This window comes from Stenella coeruleoalba (genome assembly GCF_951394435.1).
Source record: "Stenella coeruleoalba genome assembly, chromosome: 5".
In the NCBI taxonomy this organism is placed as follows: Eukaryota; Metazoa; Chordata; class Mammalia; order Artiodactyla; family Delphinidae; genus Stenella; species Stenella coeruleoalba.
The window spans coordinates 48,950,346-48,968,129 of NC_137150.1; the positions used below are offsets into that span (position 1 = coordinate 48,950,346).

Below are 17,784 nucleotides of genomic sequence, written 5' to 3' on the forward strand. Positions count from 1 at the left end.
TTATTCTTTTTGTAACAATGTTTCATTTACGGGTCCAGCCTTTTTCCAGGAGATGTGTAGGGGGCTACTCTCTTTGTCAAAATAGCTGGGACCGAATTATCTTCACACAGTGAATTTGCCAACAAGCATGTGAATGTGTTATTTGCCTTTCCCCCTTCACCTGAGGGATGTGCCTCCAGAGCCTGGTTCTTTTTATTCAAAGAAATTTGGGCATCCTGTTTTGCCTGGAAGATATTATTAGAGAAAAATCACTTGATCTTTTTGTTACTCTTAATGAAAAATAATAATGGTTTGTTATATATTCCCATTCTTTCCAGAGATCCTCAATCAAATTAATCACGATCTTTGATAAATCTGAGAGGTTTTATTCAGTAGTTCTTTAAGTTGGTTGTCTTGCTTACCTCCTTTTCTGCCTCCTTCTCCAGGAGCTATTTGGTGTTATTAGTAGGAAATAACACCAGGATTGGAACTTGTGTTCAGAAACTTAACCAACAGTACTTTGTTTCTTTTCCAACTAACATATTTACGCCCGATGTTAAACCTTATGGGAAATAAATCCGCTGGAAATTTGAATGTTTTTATCTTATGACTTAACATCAGTATTTAAACTTAACTAATGTCTGACCTTGGGCATATATTGGATAAATTTTTTTTCCTTATAATTATTCTTTGGTAAATCTAAATCATTCAAGTTTTTTTTCAGTTTCTCCAGGTTTAATTAATTTAATTTCTTCAGTTTCTCACTAGATACTTTTATATAAAGAATGCAGGGACTTCCCTGGTGGTCCAGCGGTTAAGACTCCACTCTCCCAGTGGAGGGCGTCCGGGTTTGATCCCTGGTCAGGGAACTAGATCCTGCATGCCACAACTAAAGATCACGTACTCGGCAATGAAGATCCTGCGTCGCCTAAATAAATAAATATTAAAAAAAAAAAAGAGGGATTTCCCTGGTGTTCCAGTGGTTAAGACTTCGCCTTCCAATGCAGGGGGTGCAGGTCTGATCCCTGATCGGGGAGCTAAGATCCCACATGCCTTGTGGCCAAAATACCAAAACATAAAACAGAAGCAATATTGTAACAAATTCAATAAAGACTTTATAAAATGTATTTAAAAAGTTTAAAAAGAATGCAGAGAATAGTGATGACTGGAGGCATATGAAAACTGCAATTAACATCTTCAGAGTTATGTTTGGAATATTTTATGAACACTGATTTTTTTTAATTGACTGAAAAACCAGCTATTTTGTGAATTGATGTGCCTTTAACTATTTTTTATCAGCAGGGTGTGTTATAATAATATCTATGTTATGCTGTAAATAATTTAGCTGATGGGCCTATGTTCAGATATCCAGTCAAAAGGTGAATGATTTAGTATAGTTCTTTTACAAGTTAACAGACTGCATCCCTTGCCTCTGAGTCTTACCTGGAAAGTGCATGTCACTCACCATGAGACTGTATGTCAAGCCATTGCCCATAATACAAAACAACTTAAATCACATTCATATTTCTTTGTACAGGCATACTTCATTTTACTGTGCTTCACAGATATTGTGTTTTCTACAAGTTGATGTTTTTTGGCAACCCTGTGTTGTCAGATGATGGTTAGCATTTTTTTTTTAATATTTATTTATTTATTATTTATTTATTTTTGGCTGCATTGGGTCTTAGTTGCAGCACACAGAATCTTTTGCTGCAGCACGCAGGCTTCTCTCTAGTTGTGCATGGGCTCCAGAGCATGTGGGCTCAGTAGTTGCAGCGTGCAGACTTAGTTGCCCTGAAGCATGTGGAATCTTAGTTCCCCGACCAGGGATTGAACCCTCATCCCCTGCGTTGGAAGGCAGATTCTTAACCACTGGACCACCAGGGGAAGTTCTTGTTAGCATTTTTTAGCAATAAAGTTTTTTTTTTAATTTTTATTGAAATATAGTTGATTTACAATGTTGTGTTTAAAGTATTTTTTATTTAAGGTATTCACTTTGTTTTTTAGACATAATGCTTTTGCACACTTAATAGATTACAGTGTAGTGTAAACATAATTTTTATATGCACTGGGAAACCAAAGATATTCATGTGACTCAATTTATTGTGATGTCATAAATGGGGGTCTGAAAGCAAACTGCAGTATCTCCATGTATGCCTGTATACAAAAATAACATATATATCCCTGTTAGAGATCTTTAAAAAATCCTTGGAGTCACAACATATATTACTAAATATTTCTTCTAGATGTTTGTGTTAGTGTTATATATAATAGTGTAAAATTTGAAGACAGATACATACATCACGCCCAGAATATCTCTGTAGGAACACATAAGAACCTCATGACAGTGGCTCTCCCTAGGGAGCTGGAACTGGATGCGTCAGGGACAAGAATGGGAGGAAGGCTTGATTCTTAGTGTATATCTTCCCCCCCAACCTTTTTGTTTGGAATTTTGTACCATGTAATTTAACAATAGGGAAATGGTTAGATTCTAGGTACATATGTTGAGTTGGATTTGTAGTTATTAGTAATACGAAGTCTGTAATTACATGGGAAATTACATAGCTATAAAGTAAAAAAAGCAGACGCTTAATTGTATATTTAGTATTATTCAGCTTGTATTTAGACTATCTTTTTATTATTTTTAGTTTTAATTGAGGTATGGTTGATTTATAGTATTATGTAAGTTTCAGATGTACAACATAGTGATTTACGGTTTTTAAAGATTGTAGTCCATTTATAGTTATTGTAAAATTGGACTATATTCCCTGTGCTGTACAATATACCCTTGTAGCTTATTTATTTTATACATAGTAGTTTGTGCCTCTTAATCTCCTACCTCTATTCTGTCCCTTCCTTCTCCCTCTCCCTCTCCCCACTGGTAGCCACTAGTTTATTCTCTATATCTGTGAGTCTGTTTTTGTTGTTGTTACTATATTCATTTATTTGTTTTATTTTTTAAATTCCACATATAAGTGATAGCATACAGTATTTGTCTTTCTCTGTCTGACTTATTTCAATAGCATAATAACCCTCCAAGTCTATCTATGTTGTTGTTAATGGCAAAATCTCATTCGTTTTTGTGGCTGAGTAGTATTCCAGTAGTATTTTGTCAGTGGTTTCCTTTGCTGTGCAAAAACTTTTAAGTTTAATTAGGTCCCATTTGTTTATTTTTGCTTTTGTTTCCTTTGCCTTAGAAGATAGATCAAAAATATATATATATTGGTACAATATATGTCAAAGAGTATTCTGCCTATGTTTTCTTTTAGGAGTTTTGTGGTTTCTGGTCTTATATTTAGGTCTTCAATCCATTTTGAGTTTATTTTTGTATGTGGTGTGCGAAAATATTCTAATTTCATTCTTTTACATGTAGATGGCCTGTTTTTCCAGCACCACTAATTGAAGAGACTGTCTTTTCTCCATTGTATACTTTTGCTTCCTTTTTCATAGACTAATTAACCACAAGTGAATGGGCTTATTTATGGACTCTCTCTTTCTGTTCCATTGATCTATGTGTCTGTTTTTGTGCCAGTAGCACACTGTTTTCATTACTGTAACTTTGTAGTATAGTCTGAAGTCAGGGAGCTTGATTCCTCCAACTCTTTTCTTTCTCAAGATTGTTTTGGCTCTTTCTCATTTAATTGCCTGTGGCGCAAGAATGGTCTGAATGATACTAGTCCTTTGAAATTTATTGAGGTTTCTTTTATGCCTTGGTATTTGGTCAGTATCCCAAATGTACTTTAAAAAGGGTATGTAATCTCTGTTTTGCATTCAAGGAGTCTCTCCCTCCTTTTCCATTTCTCCACACATACACGTAGATATATATATTCTATATGTATGTAAACTATACATATTTTAAACTCTAGCGTTTGTCCAAATCTTTCTCTGCTTACTAATTTTTTTGTTGGTATGACCTACCATTTTTTGATATAAATGTGTTAAAATTACCTGTCATGATTGGGGATTGTACTATCAGTCCAGGCTGCTATAACAAGGTACTACAGATTAGGTGGCTTAAGCAACAAACACTTATTTCTCGTGGTTCTGGAGAGTGGGAAGTCCAAGATGAAGGTGCTGGCAGATTTGGTGTCTGAAGGCACCCCTCCTGGTTTGCAGAAGAGTAAAGGCATTCTTCGTGGTTTGCAGATGGCTGTCTTCCCATTGTATCCTCAAATGGTGGGGAGAGAGAAAGAAAGGGGCTAGCTCTCTTTCTCTTCTTATAAGAACATGAATCCCATCATGGGGCTCAAACCTTATGATCTAATTACCTCCCCAAAGCCCCCTAATGCTATCACATTAGGGCTTCAGCATAAGAATATTAGGGGCACGTAAACATTCAGGCAATAGCAGGGATTGTGAAGTCCTCTTAATAATTTTGTCCATTTTTACTAGTTGTATTTTGAGGCTGTGTTGTTAGCTGCATACAAGTTTGTTTTAACTTCTTGGTGATTGTTCCATTTGTTATTGTGTAGTTTCTCTATTTATACATATTAGTGTGTTTTACCTTAATTTCCTCCATCCTGTAGCTATTAAAATACAAAACCAAAAAACGTGTGCCTTAGGAGAAATGACCAGAAGGGAAACATCATAATGCCAGCAGTGGTTGTGTTAGGAGGTGGGATTTAAAGGGCTTCTTTTCTTCATAAAATATGATTCCTTTTACTCATGTAATTTAAGTTTTTCTTTTATAATTTTACTTGAGTATAAATTATTTTAAGTGCAGTTTTTATCTTAATTGAACTGACTGTTTACCTACATCTAATGAGGACAGGTTTTTTTTAAGGTATTTAGTAGCAACCCATGATTTTAATAGTAAAGGCACCTGTGCTAGTGATATTTTATTTAAGCTCAATATATTACCTATAGATGCTGACCTTATATGGTAGATGAAATAAACGAGGTGAATTTAAAACAGATTTTGCATCTTATTATTTTTTTTCTTTTTTTTTTAATAAAAGGAAGGATTACGGCCAGGAGATACAACCAGCACTTTCTGTGGTACTCCTAATTACATTGCTCCTGAAATTTTACGAGGAGAAGATTATGGTAATAAATTGGTGGTATTTTGGTTATGTGCTAGAAGGGTGGTTAAATATGGTACCAATTGCATTATAGTACACTATAGTATTTCAATACTGAGCTTATTAACATAAACTTTCTTGATCTTCTTAAAACCTACATAAAACCCCCAAATTCTGAAATCAGAGATGGTGGGACCTTGGCAGTATTTGGGGGCGCAAATTTGAATAATATTTTATTAGTAGCAAGCACTTAAGAGTACTGGGCACTATTCTAAGCAGTTTGCATATGTTAACTGTTAATCCTCTTAATAATTCTATGAGGTAAGCACTGTTAATTCACATTTTGCAAACAAGGAAACTGATGTACAGAAAGGTTAAATAACTTGCCCAAGGTCATGTAGCTGGAAAGTGGCAGAGTTGGGATTTAATCAGCCATGTGACTCCAGAGTCATAAACCTCTGGAAGATGGTTCAGATTTCCTAGGGTATTTCCCCCAGGAATCTGAAAGATGGAGGAAAGATTGCCTGCTTGCCAGGAACCAGAAGATATGTTTATCTCAAGAAAACATTTGACCCTTTGGGTTCTGGCCCTTTGATTCCAGCAGCTGTAAAGGAGGATGGGTATTTCTGATAGCTGCTCATAATCCAGTTCCAAAGTCCTTCAAGGATCTTTAGTCAGCTAGCAGAAGATCACGTTTCAGATCAAGGAAGGTTATTCTCAGATACAATTTCATTATATCCTCAAAACAAAATATTAGATACAGGCTATGAGTCTGAAATTACAGACATATTTGGGAAGCGAAACTTATGTTCCATTTTCCATATTTTATTTTTAAAGTTATCTTTTAGGTACCTCTCCTTTTTGTTAAGTGAAATATTCCTATAATCCTCCATGCCTACCATGATAGTTGTAATGCATTTCGAGTTTACTTTTTCATTATGTTTATTTTTTTTTATTATGTAATAAAATGAATCTCAAATTACTGACTTTTTAGAATGCAGAATGGATAATTTGTTGCTTTAAAATTTCTTTTTGAAGGTTTCAGTGTCGACTGGTGGGCTCTTGGAGTACTAATGTTTGAGATGATGGCAGGAAGGTCTCCATTTGATATTGTTGGGAGCTCTGATAACCCTGATCAAAACACAGAGGATTATCTTTTTCAAGGTAATTTGCAGTGTTTTACAGAGATTCACTGTGAATAATCTATTCTAGAGCATGAATGAGGATGGCTCAAGTTATTACCTTGAGTAAGAAAGAGGAGAATAATCTGGACAATATAGTCCTTAACATGTGAGGCTTTGAGTTTGTTTTTGTTGTTGTTGTTGTTTTGATCTATCCTTCCTACCTCTTAGTCTGTTCACATTTGCCAGTTACCTTCTCATACTCAAAATCATAACAAAGAGGTTCCTTCAGATTGTACATCACAGAGATTGGAGGAAAGAATTGTGTAGCTGGAGAGGACAGTCTTTTCACCTGGACCACAAGGCTGAATGCATAAGTCCAACAGAAATATGGGGAAAAAGTAGAGTACCAAGAAGATAAGAGGGATCAAAAGGTGAAGAAAAAAGCCCCACAATTGGAAATACAAAGAATTGAACAGAACGGAAACAAGCAGACAAGCACAAGGACCCCTCCCCAACCAACACACAGTCCAAAGAAGTGCGAAGACTGCCATAAAATTCTACATTTCATAATTAAGGCCGTCACAGGAAATGAATGGATATTTCATGTCATAGGAAATCCAGCTGACTGTGGAATATATGGAAAGACGTTCAACCTCACTGCTAATTAGGGGTGTGCACGTGAAAATGTTAATGAGCTACCATTTTCTACCTACACATTTGGCAAAAACTTGAAAGTCTGATAATACGAGTGCTAGTGAGGATATGGAGCAACTGGAACTCTGGTGTGAAATGAAAATGGAGTGAAAATGGACAGAACAGCTTTGGAGAATAATTTGGCAACGTCTAATAAAATCGAATTTAGTAATATGTGCCACACATTTTACAGATACTAACTCATTTAAACCTCATAACACCCCAATGAATTAGGTATTATTTTTATTCCAATTTTACAGATAAGGAAACTAAGGTAAGGTAGTCACAGAATAAAACATATGCATATAATGATAAAAACTGTTCAGAGTAGATAGAGGCTGTCTCTGAGAAGGAAGGAGAGGAATGGGACTGGGAAAGTACACAGGACGCTTAGGTAGTGTATGTAATGTTTTTGTTTTTTTCTGCTAGAATGCCTTAAATACCTCATAATAAAAATATAAAGATTAAAGCCCTGTAAAAGTTAAATATAACGCCATAAATTTTATCTTTCTAGTTATTTTGGAAAAACAAATTCGCATACCACGTTCTTTGTCTGTAAAAGCTGCAAGTGTCCTGAAGAGCTTCCTCAACAAGGTATAAATTGTGTATAAAATCTTTAGTGATTTATCTCTATACAAATGAAGCTGGTAAGGAGAGGTTCAGGCAACGTAAAATTCCAAAACATCAGAGTATGTAATTTTTCAGTTAGATCTGGAACTTGTCTCTTCAGCAAAGAGTAGGTTGACAGAATTAGATCCTGAGGTGAGGTGTTCTTTCCATTTTGCCAATATAATTTACCCCCAGCTTTATATTACATACGGTGTTTTTAATGTAAATGAAAAATACCATGTACTCAGGGAAAAATTGCATCTCTGGGGATAGCCTCAATTGTACTTTCAGCTCTGTTTTTCAGTTTTCTTTAGATTATTATTCATAGAATGTCTTAACTTATTGAGCACTTAGTGCAGTAGTGTTCCCTGCAGATTCTCATATCACAACCCTATAATTAGATAATATTCAGAAGAAATGAAATGCTATCATTGGCGCTTTAAAAAATCTGAACATCTGAAAATTCTGTTGTTTGTTGCAGTTGGTAGGCTAGAAGAGTTTTAGGATCTATCTAAGATTACGATTCTGAACTATCTTTACTCATAACGCTTCTAACACCAAATGTGTAGGTTTTTTCCACACCAACCAATTTTCCAATTCTTACGTTAAAATCTTATTTTAAATAAATGGTAGGTAGAAAGTGGGCTGATATGCATTTATTTATTTATTTATTTAAAGAGCCCTCTCTCTACCACCAATCTACTTCTTCTTTTTTTTTATATATAAATTTTATTTATTTTTTAATTTTTGGCTGTGTTGGGTCTTCATTGCTGCGTGGGGTTTTCCCTGGTTGCAGCGAATGGGGGCTACTCTTTGTTGCAGTGCGTGGGCTTCTCATTGCGGTGGCTTCTCTTGTTGCAGAGCACGGGCTCTAGGAGCACGGGCCTCAGTAGTTGTGGCTTGCGGGCTCAGTAGTTGTGGCGCAAGGGCTTAGTTGCTCCATGGCATGTGGAATCTTCCCGGACCAGGGCTCAAACCCATGTCCCCTGCATCGGCAGGCGGATTCTTAACCACTGCGCCACCAGGGAAGCCCTGCATTTATTTTCTAAGATAAATAGATAAGATAATGATGAATTTTAATAAAATAAGAAATGCAAGCTTGTTTTAAATGAGTATTTTATGTGAGGAAAGATTTAAACTGGAAACCTAAGCTTTACCACAGTGAAAAGTGAAGGTGAGAAGTGTCAATATGCAAAACAAAATGCCTTTTACTGCAAAGAAAAATGGGAACATGTTCTCATTCATGATAATTTTATAAGTTGCAGGCCGCTTCTCAGTCCATTGATTCAAATAATGGTTGTATTGTTGCGCTATACACAGATTATGGTTGTTGTAATTGGGCATAGGGCTTTTAAATTGAGCTAAAAAACAAACTTGTAAAGTTTGGGGGTTTGCATATTTTGACTATCGCTCTAACCCATGTGAAAGAAAGAGCTGGATGCTGCCCAGTTGATTCTGCTGTTCTTTTTCCTCCCATTTTTCTTTAGCAGGGTGTGGCGACATCTCTCCACTTGAATTACAAGGATAGCTGGAGAGAGAGCCATGAAGAAATCTTACTTGTCACAAGCTTCAGATACTCATTTGAGTATCTAGTGTTGCACCTTCTAGAAAAGAAAGGTAGACCATTCTGAGTTCAGACATAAAGGTATCATATAATAGACACAAAACACAGGTCACAAAGATGATTTATTCTAAAGCAGGGTATTCACCCAGTTCTTGAAACATTTCTTTCCACCATAGGACCCAAAGGAACGATTGGGTTGTCATCCTCAAACAGGATTTGCTGATATTCAGGGACACCCATTCTTCCGAAATGTTGATTGGGATATGGTATGTAAATTGGACTGTTTAATATATTAGGTTTCATTATTTTCTTGGGCCAAAATTTATTAACTTAAAAGAATATTGAAAAACTAGTATATCACAGCTTAAATAATTTAAAACCACTGTCTTCAGTGCTTTTAAAAAAGCTTTTGAAACAGTAAAAGCTTAGAACATTAATTAATGGAGCAGGTTCTAATATTATTGAGGCCTGCATCAATGTTCAGATTTGTAAATTATTTCCATCATTGTGAATATTGTAGAACAATGCCTAGGGACTCATTTTAATAAGACTGGGAAATATCTGAGGACAGAGGAGAAATGTAGAGGTGGAATATTTCTAAGAATGCAGGCTTGAGCTGTCATCCACTATGTCTTTTCTAGATGGAGCAAAAGCAGGTGGTACCTCCCTTTAAACCAAATATTTCTGGGGAATTTGGTTTGGACAACTTTGATTCTCAGTTTACTAATGAACCTGTCCAGCTCACTCCAGATGATGAGTAAGTAGTTCTATAGACTGAAAATATTTTTAAAGTTCTTTGGAAGTCCCATTTTTAATGGCTTCACAGTGTTTCATTATCAGATTATGCTGTATTTTATCTAATCATTCAGTTATGGGATGTTTGAATCACACACTTATAAAAACAGTGATTGTCATTTTCTTCTTTGCTTTACGTGTATGATCTCTAATTCTCACAACAACCTTGTAAACCTAGTTGTCATCATCTTCGTTTTACAGATGAGGAAACCAAGGCTCAGAGAGGTTAAGCAAAGTTATGCAGCTATGAGGTGGCAGAGCCAGGATTCAAACCCAAGTCTGACTAAGGCCTGTGCTCTTTCCACTCCAGTGCACTGTTTCGCATTTTGATGATGACCATCTTTGAGTTCATGAGTATTACCTTAAGATAGATTCCTAGACGGGGCATTAGGTCAAAGGGTGCAAAATTTTTAAAGCTCTTGATATGTATTGCCAAGTTACTTTTTTTAAAAGATTACATCAACATATCAAGTCCAGGCAGCAGTGATCTGACATGCTTTTTGTGTTTATGTTGTATCTTTTAAAGTTTAGAATAACTTGGGGATATTTGATCCTTCACCTGTCATTACAGATTCATTCTCTCATCTCATAAAGCCCTTTCTGCTTGGCAGTCACTTTACTTTTACATCTTGTTAGTTCTTATCACGTTCCTCACCGCAGCTCTTCTAAACTATCTCTACATTTTAGAAGCCTTCAGTCCTACCCCTGCCTTCATCACTCTTAACTGCGTTAACCTTGCCTTGAGTTGACTGCCAGGATTGAGACCTCTCTGCTGTGAGCTTGCTCCCTTTCCAGCTGTCACCAGACCACCTTGCATCTCAGAATTGCTCTCTAACTCTTCCCAAGCTTTTGCTTCTTCCCGGTTCTTGGAAGGCAAGGGGTACTCTCCCCTTTTCCTCCAGGGTTCCTTTTTGTCAGGTATCTCCACTACTCTACCTTCCTTAACGTCTCTTTTCCAGCTTCTTTCCCTCTACTTATAAACATGTTCAAATATCCTAATTTTTTCCACTTCTTTGAACCACCACATTTTTTTCTCATTTTCCTTTCATCTTCGAGCTTTTTCAAAAATAGTTAATAGATGCTTATGGTAAAAGAAAAATAAATAAGCACCACCTCTATTAAATTCCTTCAGAGTAGTCAACATTGATTATCTTACACTTTCTTGCTGCCAACACTTTAACCTCTTACAATTTAACCTGCTTTTTCACCTGTTGAAGGTTGAATTGACGTCTTAATTTCTCAATTTTAAAGCTTTTTTTTTTTTAGCTTTTTAAATATTTATTTATTTATTTTATTTTTGGCCGTGTTGGGTCTTCGTTTGTGTGCGAGGGCTTTCTCTAGTTGCGGCGAGCGGGGGCCCCTCTTCATCGCGGTGCACGGGCCTCTCACTGTTGCGGCCTCTCTTGTTGCAGAGCACAAGCTCCAGACGCGCAGGCTCAGTAGTTGTGGCTCACGGGCCCAGCCGCTCCGCGGCATGTGGGATCTTCCCAGACCAGGGCACGAACCCGTGTCCCTGCATTGGCAGGCAGATTCTCAACCACTGCGCCAGCAGGGAAGCCCTAAAGCATTTTTTGATCTGCCCCCATCTCCTCCGATGTCAGTAAAGCGTCTGGCACTCATGGCCTGCTTTAGTTGGCACTGCCTACCCTCTTTCTGCATCATCTCTTTAACCACTTGTCATCTTATTTTCCCTGTCCCCTTGAGACTAGGATGCTCCGTGGTTCTGTTCATGACTGCTTTCTCTTTGCTATATGCAGTTTATACCTTGGAGATTTCAGCCAACCCCGTAGCATGCATACCAGCTATTAAATGACTCCCAGCTAAATTGGCAAACAATTCTTGAGCAAAAGGCACTATGCTAAGTACTGCACATTCAAAGACGATCAAGGCATAGGCCAATCTCTCAGAAAGCTTACTGGCTACTAGAGGAGGGAGAGGTGTACCCAAATCATTATATCTGGCAGCATTGTGTATTAGAAAGAGCACTGGATTTAACCAAAAGATAGGAATTTGAATCCCAACGCCACCTCTTACCAGCTGGGTACCCTGGGTGTGAATTGCATAACTTCACTGAGCCTGTGTCTTCTCATATCGCCTACCTCCCAAGGTGCTGTGAAGAATAAATGAGCGGTGGTTTCTAAAGCTCCTAGCCCCTGCCCTGATATCTCTCCTGAGCTGCACTTCCCTCTACTAGTTTAAACATCTCTCCTAGTTTGTCAGATACGCACCTCAAACATACGAAGTCTAAATTGTTCTCACTCGGGTCCTTGTTTTTATTTACCCTTTTCTGCTTGTTGTACCACCGTGCAGTCCTGCATTCGGATCCAAGAGCTGAGTCAGTGGTTGTTGACTCTAACTTTTCCTTACCGAACTATATAATACCTTCAGCAGCCAAGTCCTCGTCTCTTGTTGCTTTACTTCATCACTTGTGTCGTTTCCATTCCCACTGCCATAAGCCCAGCCCAGCTCTCTCAGATCATACGTAGAATATCATGCCATCCTAATTGACTCCTTCTTTACTTTGCAGCCTGTTCGGTACACTCAGGAAGTACCACTCCAGTTCTTTAACTCCTTTCATCAGAAACCTTCAGTAACTCCTACATTGCCTAGCAGAAAAAGTCTATCCCCTTGGTTAGTAATTAAGGCCTCCCACTCTCTCAGCTCTCTCAGATCATACGTAGAATATCATGCCATCCTAATTGACTCCTTCTTTACTTTGCAGCCTGTTCGGTACACTCAGGAAGTACCACTCCAGTTCTTTAACTCCTTTCATCAGAAACCTTCAGTAACTCCTACATTGCCTAGCAGAAAAAGTCTATCCCCTTGGTTAGTAATTAAGGCCTCCCACCATCTACTTCAGCCTGACTTTCTAGCCATATCTCTCACTATACTCTAACAGAAACGCTGCGTTCTCATCAGGCTCAGTTACTCACCATTCCCTGATAGCATGCTGTTAACATTTCCTCTCTATTGCTCCTTCCTTTTCACCTATTGAAATCTTCCCCATCTTTCAGAGCTACCTCAGATGTAACCAGACCTTTGATGGATCAAGGTGGACCTACTTAGTGTAAACATCACTGGCGTCTTTGAGCTAGCCATTACCTTCCTTCCAACGTCCTCTGCCACTTAACACCCTTCTATTCCTGTGCTCTAACTCTAATAAATTACTGGCATTCCCCAGACCTACCATAATCTTTCATAATTCCATTCAGTAAGTGTGGAATGATGCTGCCTTTCTTGATTTCTCCAAGTAGAAGTCACCTTTTTCTTTAGAACTGTGGTTAGAGTAGAACTTAGCTTGTCGTGTAGGAAACTTAGCAGGTACTGCTTTCTGTTATGTGAAGTACCTACCTTCCTTCTCTTCTTGAAGGAAGAGACTATGTCCTGTGTAACGTGGTGCTCCGCAGTATGGTACGAACATTTTTTTTTTTTAAACATAATTCCTCCGTCATTTTGTTTATTTATTTATTTATGGCTGTGTTGGGTCTTCGTTTCTGTGCAAGGGCTTTCTCTAATTGCGGCAAGCGGGGGCCACTCTTCATCGTGGTGCGCGGGCCTCTCACTATCGCGGCCTCTCCCGTTGCGGAGTACAGGCTCCGGACGTGCAGGCTCAGTAGTTGTGGCTCACGGGCCCAGTTGCTCTGCGGCATGTGGGATCCTCCCAGACCAGGGCTCAAACCTGTGTCCCCTGCATTGGCAGGCAGACTCTCAACCACTGCGCCACCAGGGAAGCCCCGGTACGAACATTTAAGTAGTAAAATATTTGATTGAAATACTCTTGTGAATTAAACTAGGAGCCCAGTGTAGCAGAATGCCAGCCTCTCTGCTCCCTGTGACCCACTGCCTACCTGTGGTGACCCTTCCTCACTCCAGGTCTTTCAGTGTTCTTCTTCCTCTTGTCTTTTCATTTTGGTTAACTTCTTCTGGGCCGTCTCTTCACCATCTTCCATCTGGCTGTTGAGGTGACTACTAAATTGCACACTAATACAGACCTGGATGTTAAATTATGAATGTCGTTCAGGTCAAAAGTTAAGATTACCTAGGATTATGACAATTTGTACCTTGTTTATTCCCAGGCTTCAGTTTTGGACTACTTTTTGGTTCTAAACTTGCTCGTGGGATTATTAGTCTTTTTTGATTTTCAACATTCCTGATTCTTCTAGAAAATGTTTTGGGGTTAATCTAAAAACTTGTAGATTTTCCCCCTATAACTTATATAAATTAGCCTTATTTTTAATTTTTTAATCTTATTTTTCCATTTAAGTAAAAAATCAAAGAAATCTTGATGATGAAAATTATTTTTCTTTCAACAGTGACATTGTGAGGAAGATCGATCAGTCTGAATTTGAAGGTTTTGAGTACATTAATCCTCTTTTGATGTCTGCAGAAGAATGTGTCTGATCCTCCTTTCTCAACTATGCATTTTGCTTGTGTTGCCATTTAGTGCATGGATAAACTTGTTACCAGCCTGGATGCAAAGAACCATTTTATATTTTTCACCTGCAAGAAAAGCACTCAGTATATTCTATTGTTGACTGTAAGAGTCAATTATTACATCTACGTTTAACTATGGAAAAAAAATGAAACTACTTTGCAGACAATCATGTCAAAATTTAGTTACACTGGTAATCCAGCAACCTACTGATGAATAACAAAGTTGTCTTTTTTGTTTAAAGGAAGTACTGACTAAAAAGATTATCTGTTGCATTAAGGCACATGGTGGGATTACATCATAAGCCTCCCCTGATTTTTGTCATACTCATGAAGTCATTTAAGTGTTTAATTTTGGAATAAAAGAGTAATGCAAAATACAACTTGTTATATTACCTATTACTTTCTGAGTTCTATGTGTTTAAAAATTCAGCTGTAAATTTTATCATTGCTTTAGCAAATTAAATTATTGATTTTTAAGGCAACAATTATAAATTGGTAATAAAAGACGTTGCTTGCTTAGAATGAGGGAATACAGATTCTCCTTGAGGAGGAAAATAGGCACATTTTATTAAGAATCAGATTCCAAATCATTAGCTGTTTTTGAAAAACTGATTCAAGTGATTTCTTTAGTATGTTACGGGGTTAGTGTCTGAGCTTGTCCCTGTAGTGGGAACTTTAACTGGAGTGTTAATAAATGTAGTTCAAAGAACCCAGGAAGCAGTTAAATGGAACACTTCTCAGTATATAAAAAGGAAAAAATAGAAACTTAAAATAGATACAGAAAAGTGCAATGGTAATATTTATTTCTTATTGGACAGTAAATCTCACAGTCGCTTTTTGTGATTTGACTTAAATAATAAGGAAGCACTCACTTGCTACCAAATGTAAAAGCATTCCATTATCCAGGGGACACAGAATGTATATTATTTTTTCCTTATAAGTCAGTATACAGGAAAATAATTTATCTTCCAAATAGTGTCTGAACCATGCTTGTTTCTTCCCCAAACCACATTATCCATACTTTCGGATCCTTTTTGTGGAGTCTTCAATGAAACTCAAGAAAAAATAATAGAGTAAACATGAATAAATCTTCAGGATATGCACGTACGCTCACACTCATCACAGTTCCAGCTCCATAAGTGAGTTTTTGTTAAGTAGGTAACACATGTAATCAGAGTAGAATACATTTCAGGGGCAGAGTTCTTCAGATTATTTTTTATTAATATTAGTGTTTAACAATTTATTATTTAAAGGGATGCCAATGATAGCATCCTTCTGTTGTTTATTTTTATTTTTTTTATGAAAAGGGACTTAAAAAATAACCATGATCATTTAAATTACTTATAATTGTCCAATCTTAGTAAAATGTAACTTTTAGGAAAGCTATCTAGTCTTAAATTTAGAATGATTTAAAATATGTAGGCATTTATTAAATTACCTCTTTTTGGGGGGCACGGGGATGCTGCATTTCATTTGAAATGTAATTTTTCCAAAGTTTCTGGCCATGTACTCTCTTTTCTTTGAATAGCTATGTCTGAAAGCAATGAAAACCTCCAAGGAAATGTTTATATAATTTACATGTTTATTTAAGAGGTATGTATGTTTCTCTTAAGACCTGAAACTTGTTTGAAAACAAAAAGCAATATTCACTTCAAATCATAAATTTATAGAAATTTTTGACATATCAGAAATATGTTTATCATCTTGCTTTTAAGTGGTACTGTTTCCCTTAGGGCATTCGTTCTCAAGTTTTAGAATGTGGACTAATCACGTAGTAAGTGTGTTTAATATGCACATTACTGGGCCTGCCTTAGAATTCTGTTGGGTCTTTGGATCTCATTTTGAGAAACATTTTTTTTTTTTTTTTTTGCGGTACGCGGACCTCTCACTGCTGTGGCCTCTCCCGTTGCGGAGCACAGGCTCCGGACGCGCAGGCTCAGCGGCCATGGCTCACCGGCCCAGCCACTCCGCGGCGGACAGGGGCACGAACCCGTGTCCCCTGCATCGGCAGGTGGACTCTCAACCACTGCGCCACCAGGGAAGCCTGAGAAACATTTTTTTGAGTTTTTCTTTTAGTTTGTCCTTAGTTACATATTAGAGTATTCATGATAAAACATTTTGAGAAGGGGTGCACAGTTACTATCTTATCTACAATTTTAAATAAGTTTTGAGTAAATGACTTCTTCAAGTTAGATATCTTCTAAAAAAAAAATCCATCAGTTTTCTATCAATGTTACAAATGATGAAACATTTTTCTGTGATGAGGTTTTAACCATTATTCAGGGTGGCCTTTTTTTAAATATTTTTTTTAAAAAAAACTAATAAGATTTACTGTGTATATTTTATACAGAATTGAATTACAAATATGTTTTAAATTGTATTCTGCTTTTTGTAGTCCTTATGTGCCATGCCAATTCTTTTTATATTACATAGAAGTTGTTTCAGATTACTCACCAGGGGACTAAGGCAGTTGACAGAATGGTTGGAATTTTGGTGTTCTAAGAAACAATTTATTTTGTATAAGCATGTATGTGGTCAGATCATTCTATGTGTATGCAGCCTGAAAGGCATATCAGGTATTATGCTTGTTTGGTACCTGTACATTTACTTTTAAAATTTTGTTTTGTTTTGATTTTTGTCATGTAGAATACTGCCTTGGTATAATGTGATCTGTATTTGTGTACCTTTTTTTTTTTACTTTCAAATCTTTAAATAAAATGTTTAATACTCATCAAGATTGGAACATGTTTAATATGTAGCATACCAGAGTTTTGTGAAAGAACAAAGGCATATCAAAATTTGTTCAAGAAGAAAAATGAAAATTTTAGAGTTTGGAATTTTGGTGTACTTAAAGCAACATTGGTAGTTCTGATGCCATATTGTAGACATCTACTCATAAAATATTGTTCAGTGTATTTTTTTTTTTTTTTTTTTGCGGTACGCGGGCCTCTCACTGTTGTGGCCTCTCCCGTTGCGGAGCACAGGCTCCGGACGTGCAGGCTCAGCGGCCATGGCTCACGGACCCAGCCGCTCCGCGGCATGTGGGATCTTCCCGGACCGGGGCACGAACCCGGGTCCCCTGACTCGGCAGGCGGACCCCCAACCACTGCACCACCAGGGAAGCCCTGTTCAGTGTATTTTTAAACTCACCCCTCTATACCTCTTATGTTGGAAAACAAATTAGTAAAAAATCAGCTGAAGAGAGAGCATTTTAACTAGTTTTAAAACTGAACCAAATTTAAACAGATGCAGAACAGTATGTTCTACAGTGATGTATTCTAGAGTTCCAGAACTTCTCCTTTCTCAATTGTAGCTAGTGTCCATATATAAACAGGCATGAGCCTGGTATCCCACACTTACAAGCCTCTTTACCATTACTCAAGCCTTTCCTTTCCTTTCCAAGGAGAATGAAATCTTAAGTGCTTTTACTTTTTTCTTAATTGCCTTGTCAGAGAGCTAGAGCCTGTATATTAAAACCACCAAAGACTGATCTCCTGTGTCTTCTCTATTATTTTATCCTAATATCCCCTGTACCAAATCATAAATTTGGTTGTTTTCTTTGTGT

The 17,784-nt window shown here is 37.2% G+C and overlaps 1 protein-coding gene across 4 annotated transcripts in view; it reads left to right on the forward strand.

Annotated features, from left to right (window-relative positions):
- PRKCI (protein kinase C iota) overlaps positions 1-16,950 on the forward strand; it is a 79,994-nt gene extending 63,044 nt beyond the window's left edge. For 3 of the 4 annotated variants that reach the window (XM_079923383.1, XM_079923381.1, XM_079923382.1), the window contains 6 exons: positions 4,938-5,025; positions 6,039-6,164; positions 7,332-7,411; positions 9,167-9,256; positions 9,632-9,747; positions 14,099-16,950. In XM_079923383.1, the coding sequence (XP_079779509.1) occupies positions 4,938-5,025; positions 6,039-6,164; positions 7,332-7,411; positions 9,167-9,256; positions 9,632-9,747; positions 14,099-14,186 (588 nt within the window). In that variant the 3' untranslated portion in view covers positions 14,187-16,950. The remainder of the gene's footprint in view (positions 1-4,937; positions 5,026-6,038; positions 6,165-7,331; positions 7,412-9,166; positions 9,257-9,631; positions 9,748-14,098) is intronic. The other variant, XM_079923380.1, reaches the window with a different exon arrangement.
- Positions 16,951-17,784: the final 834 nt, after the last annotated feature.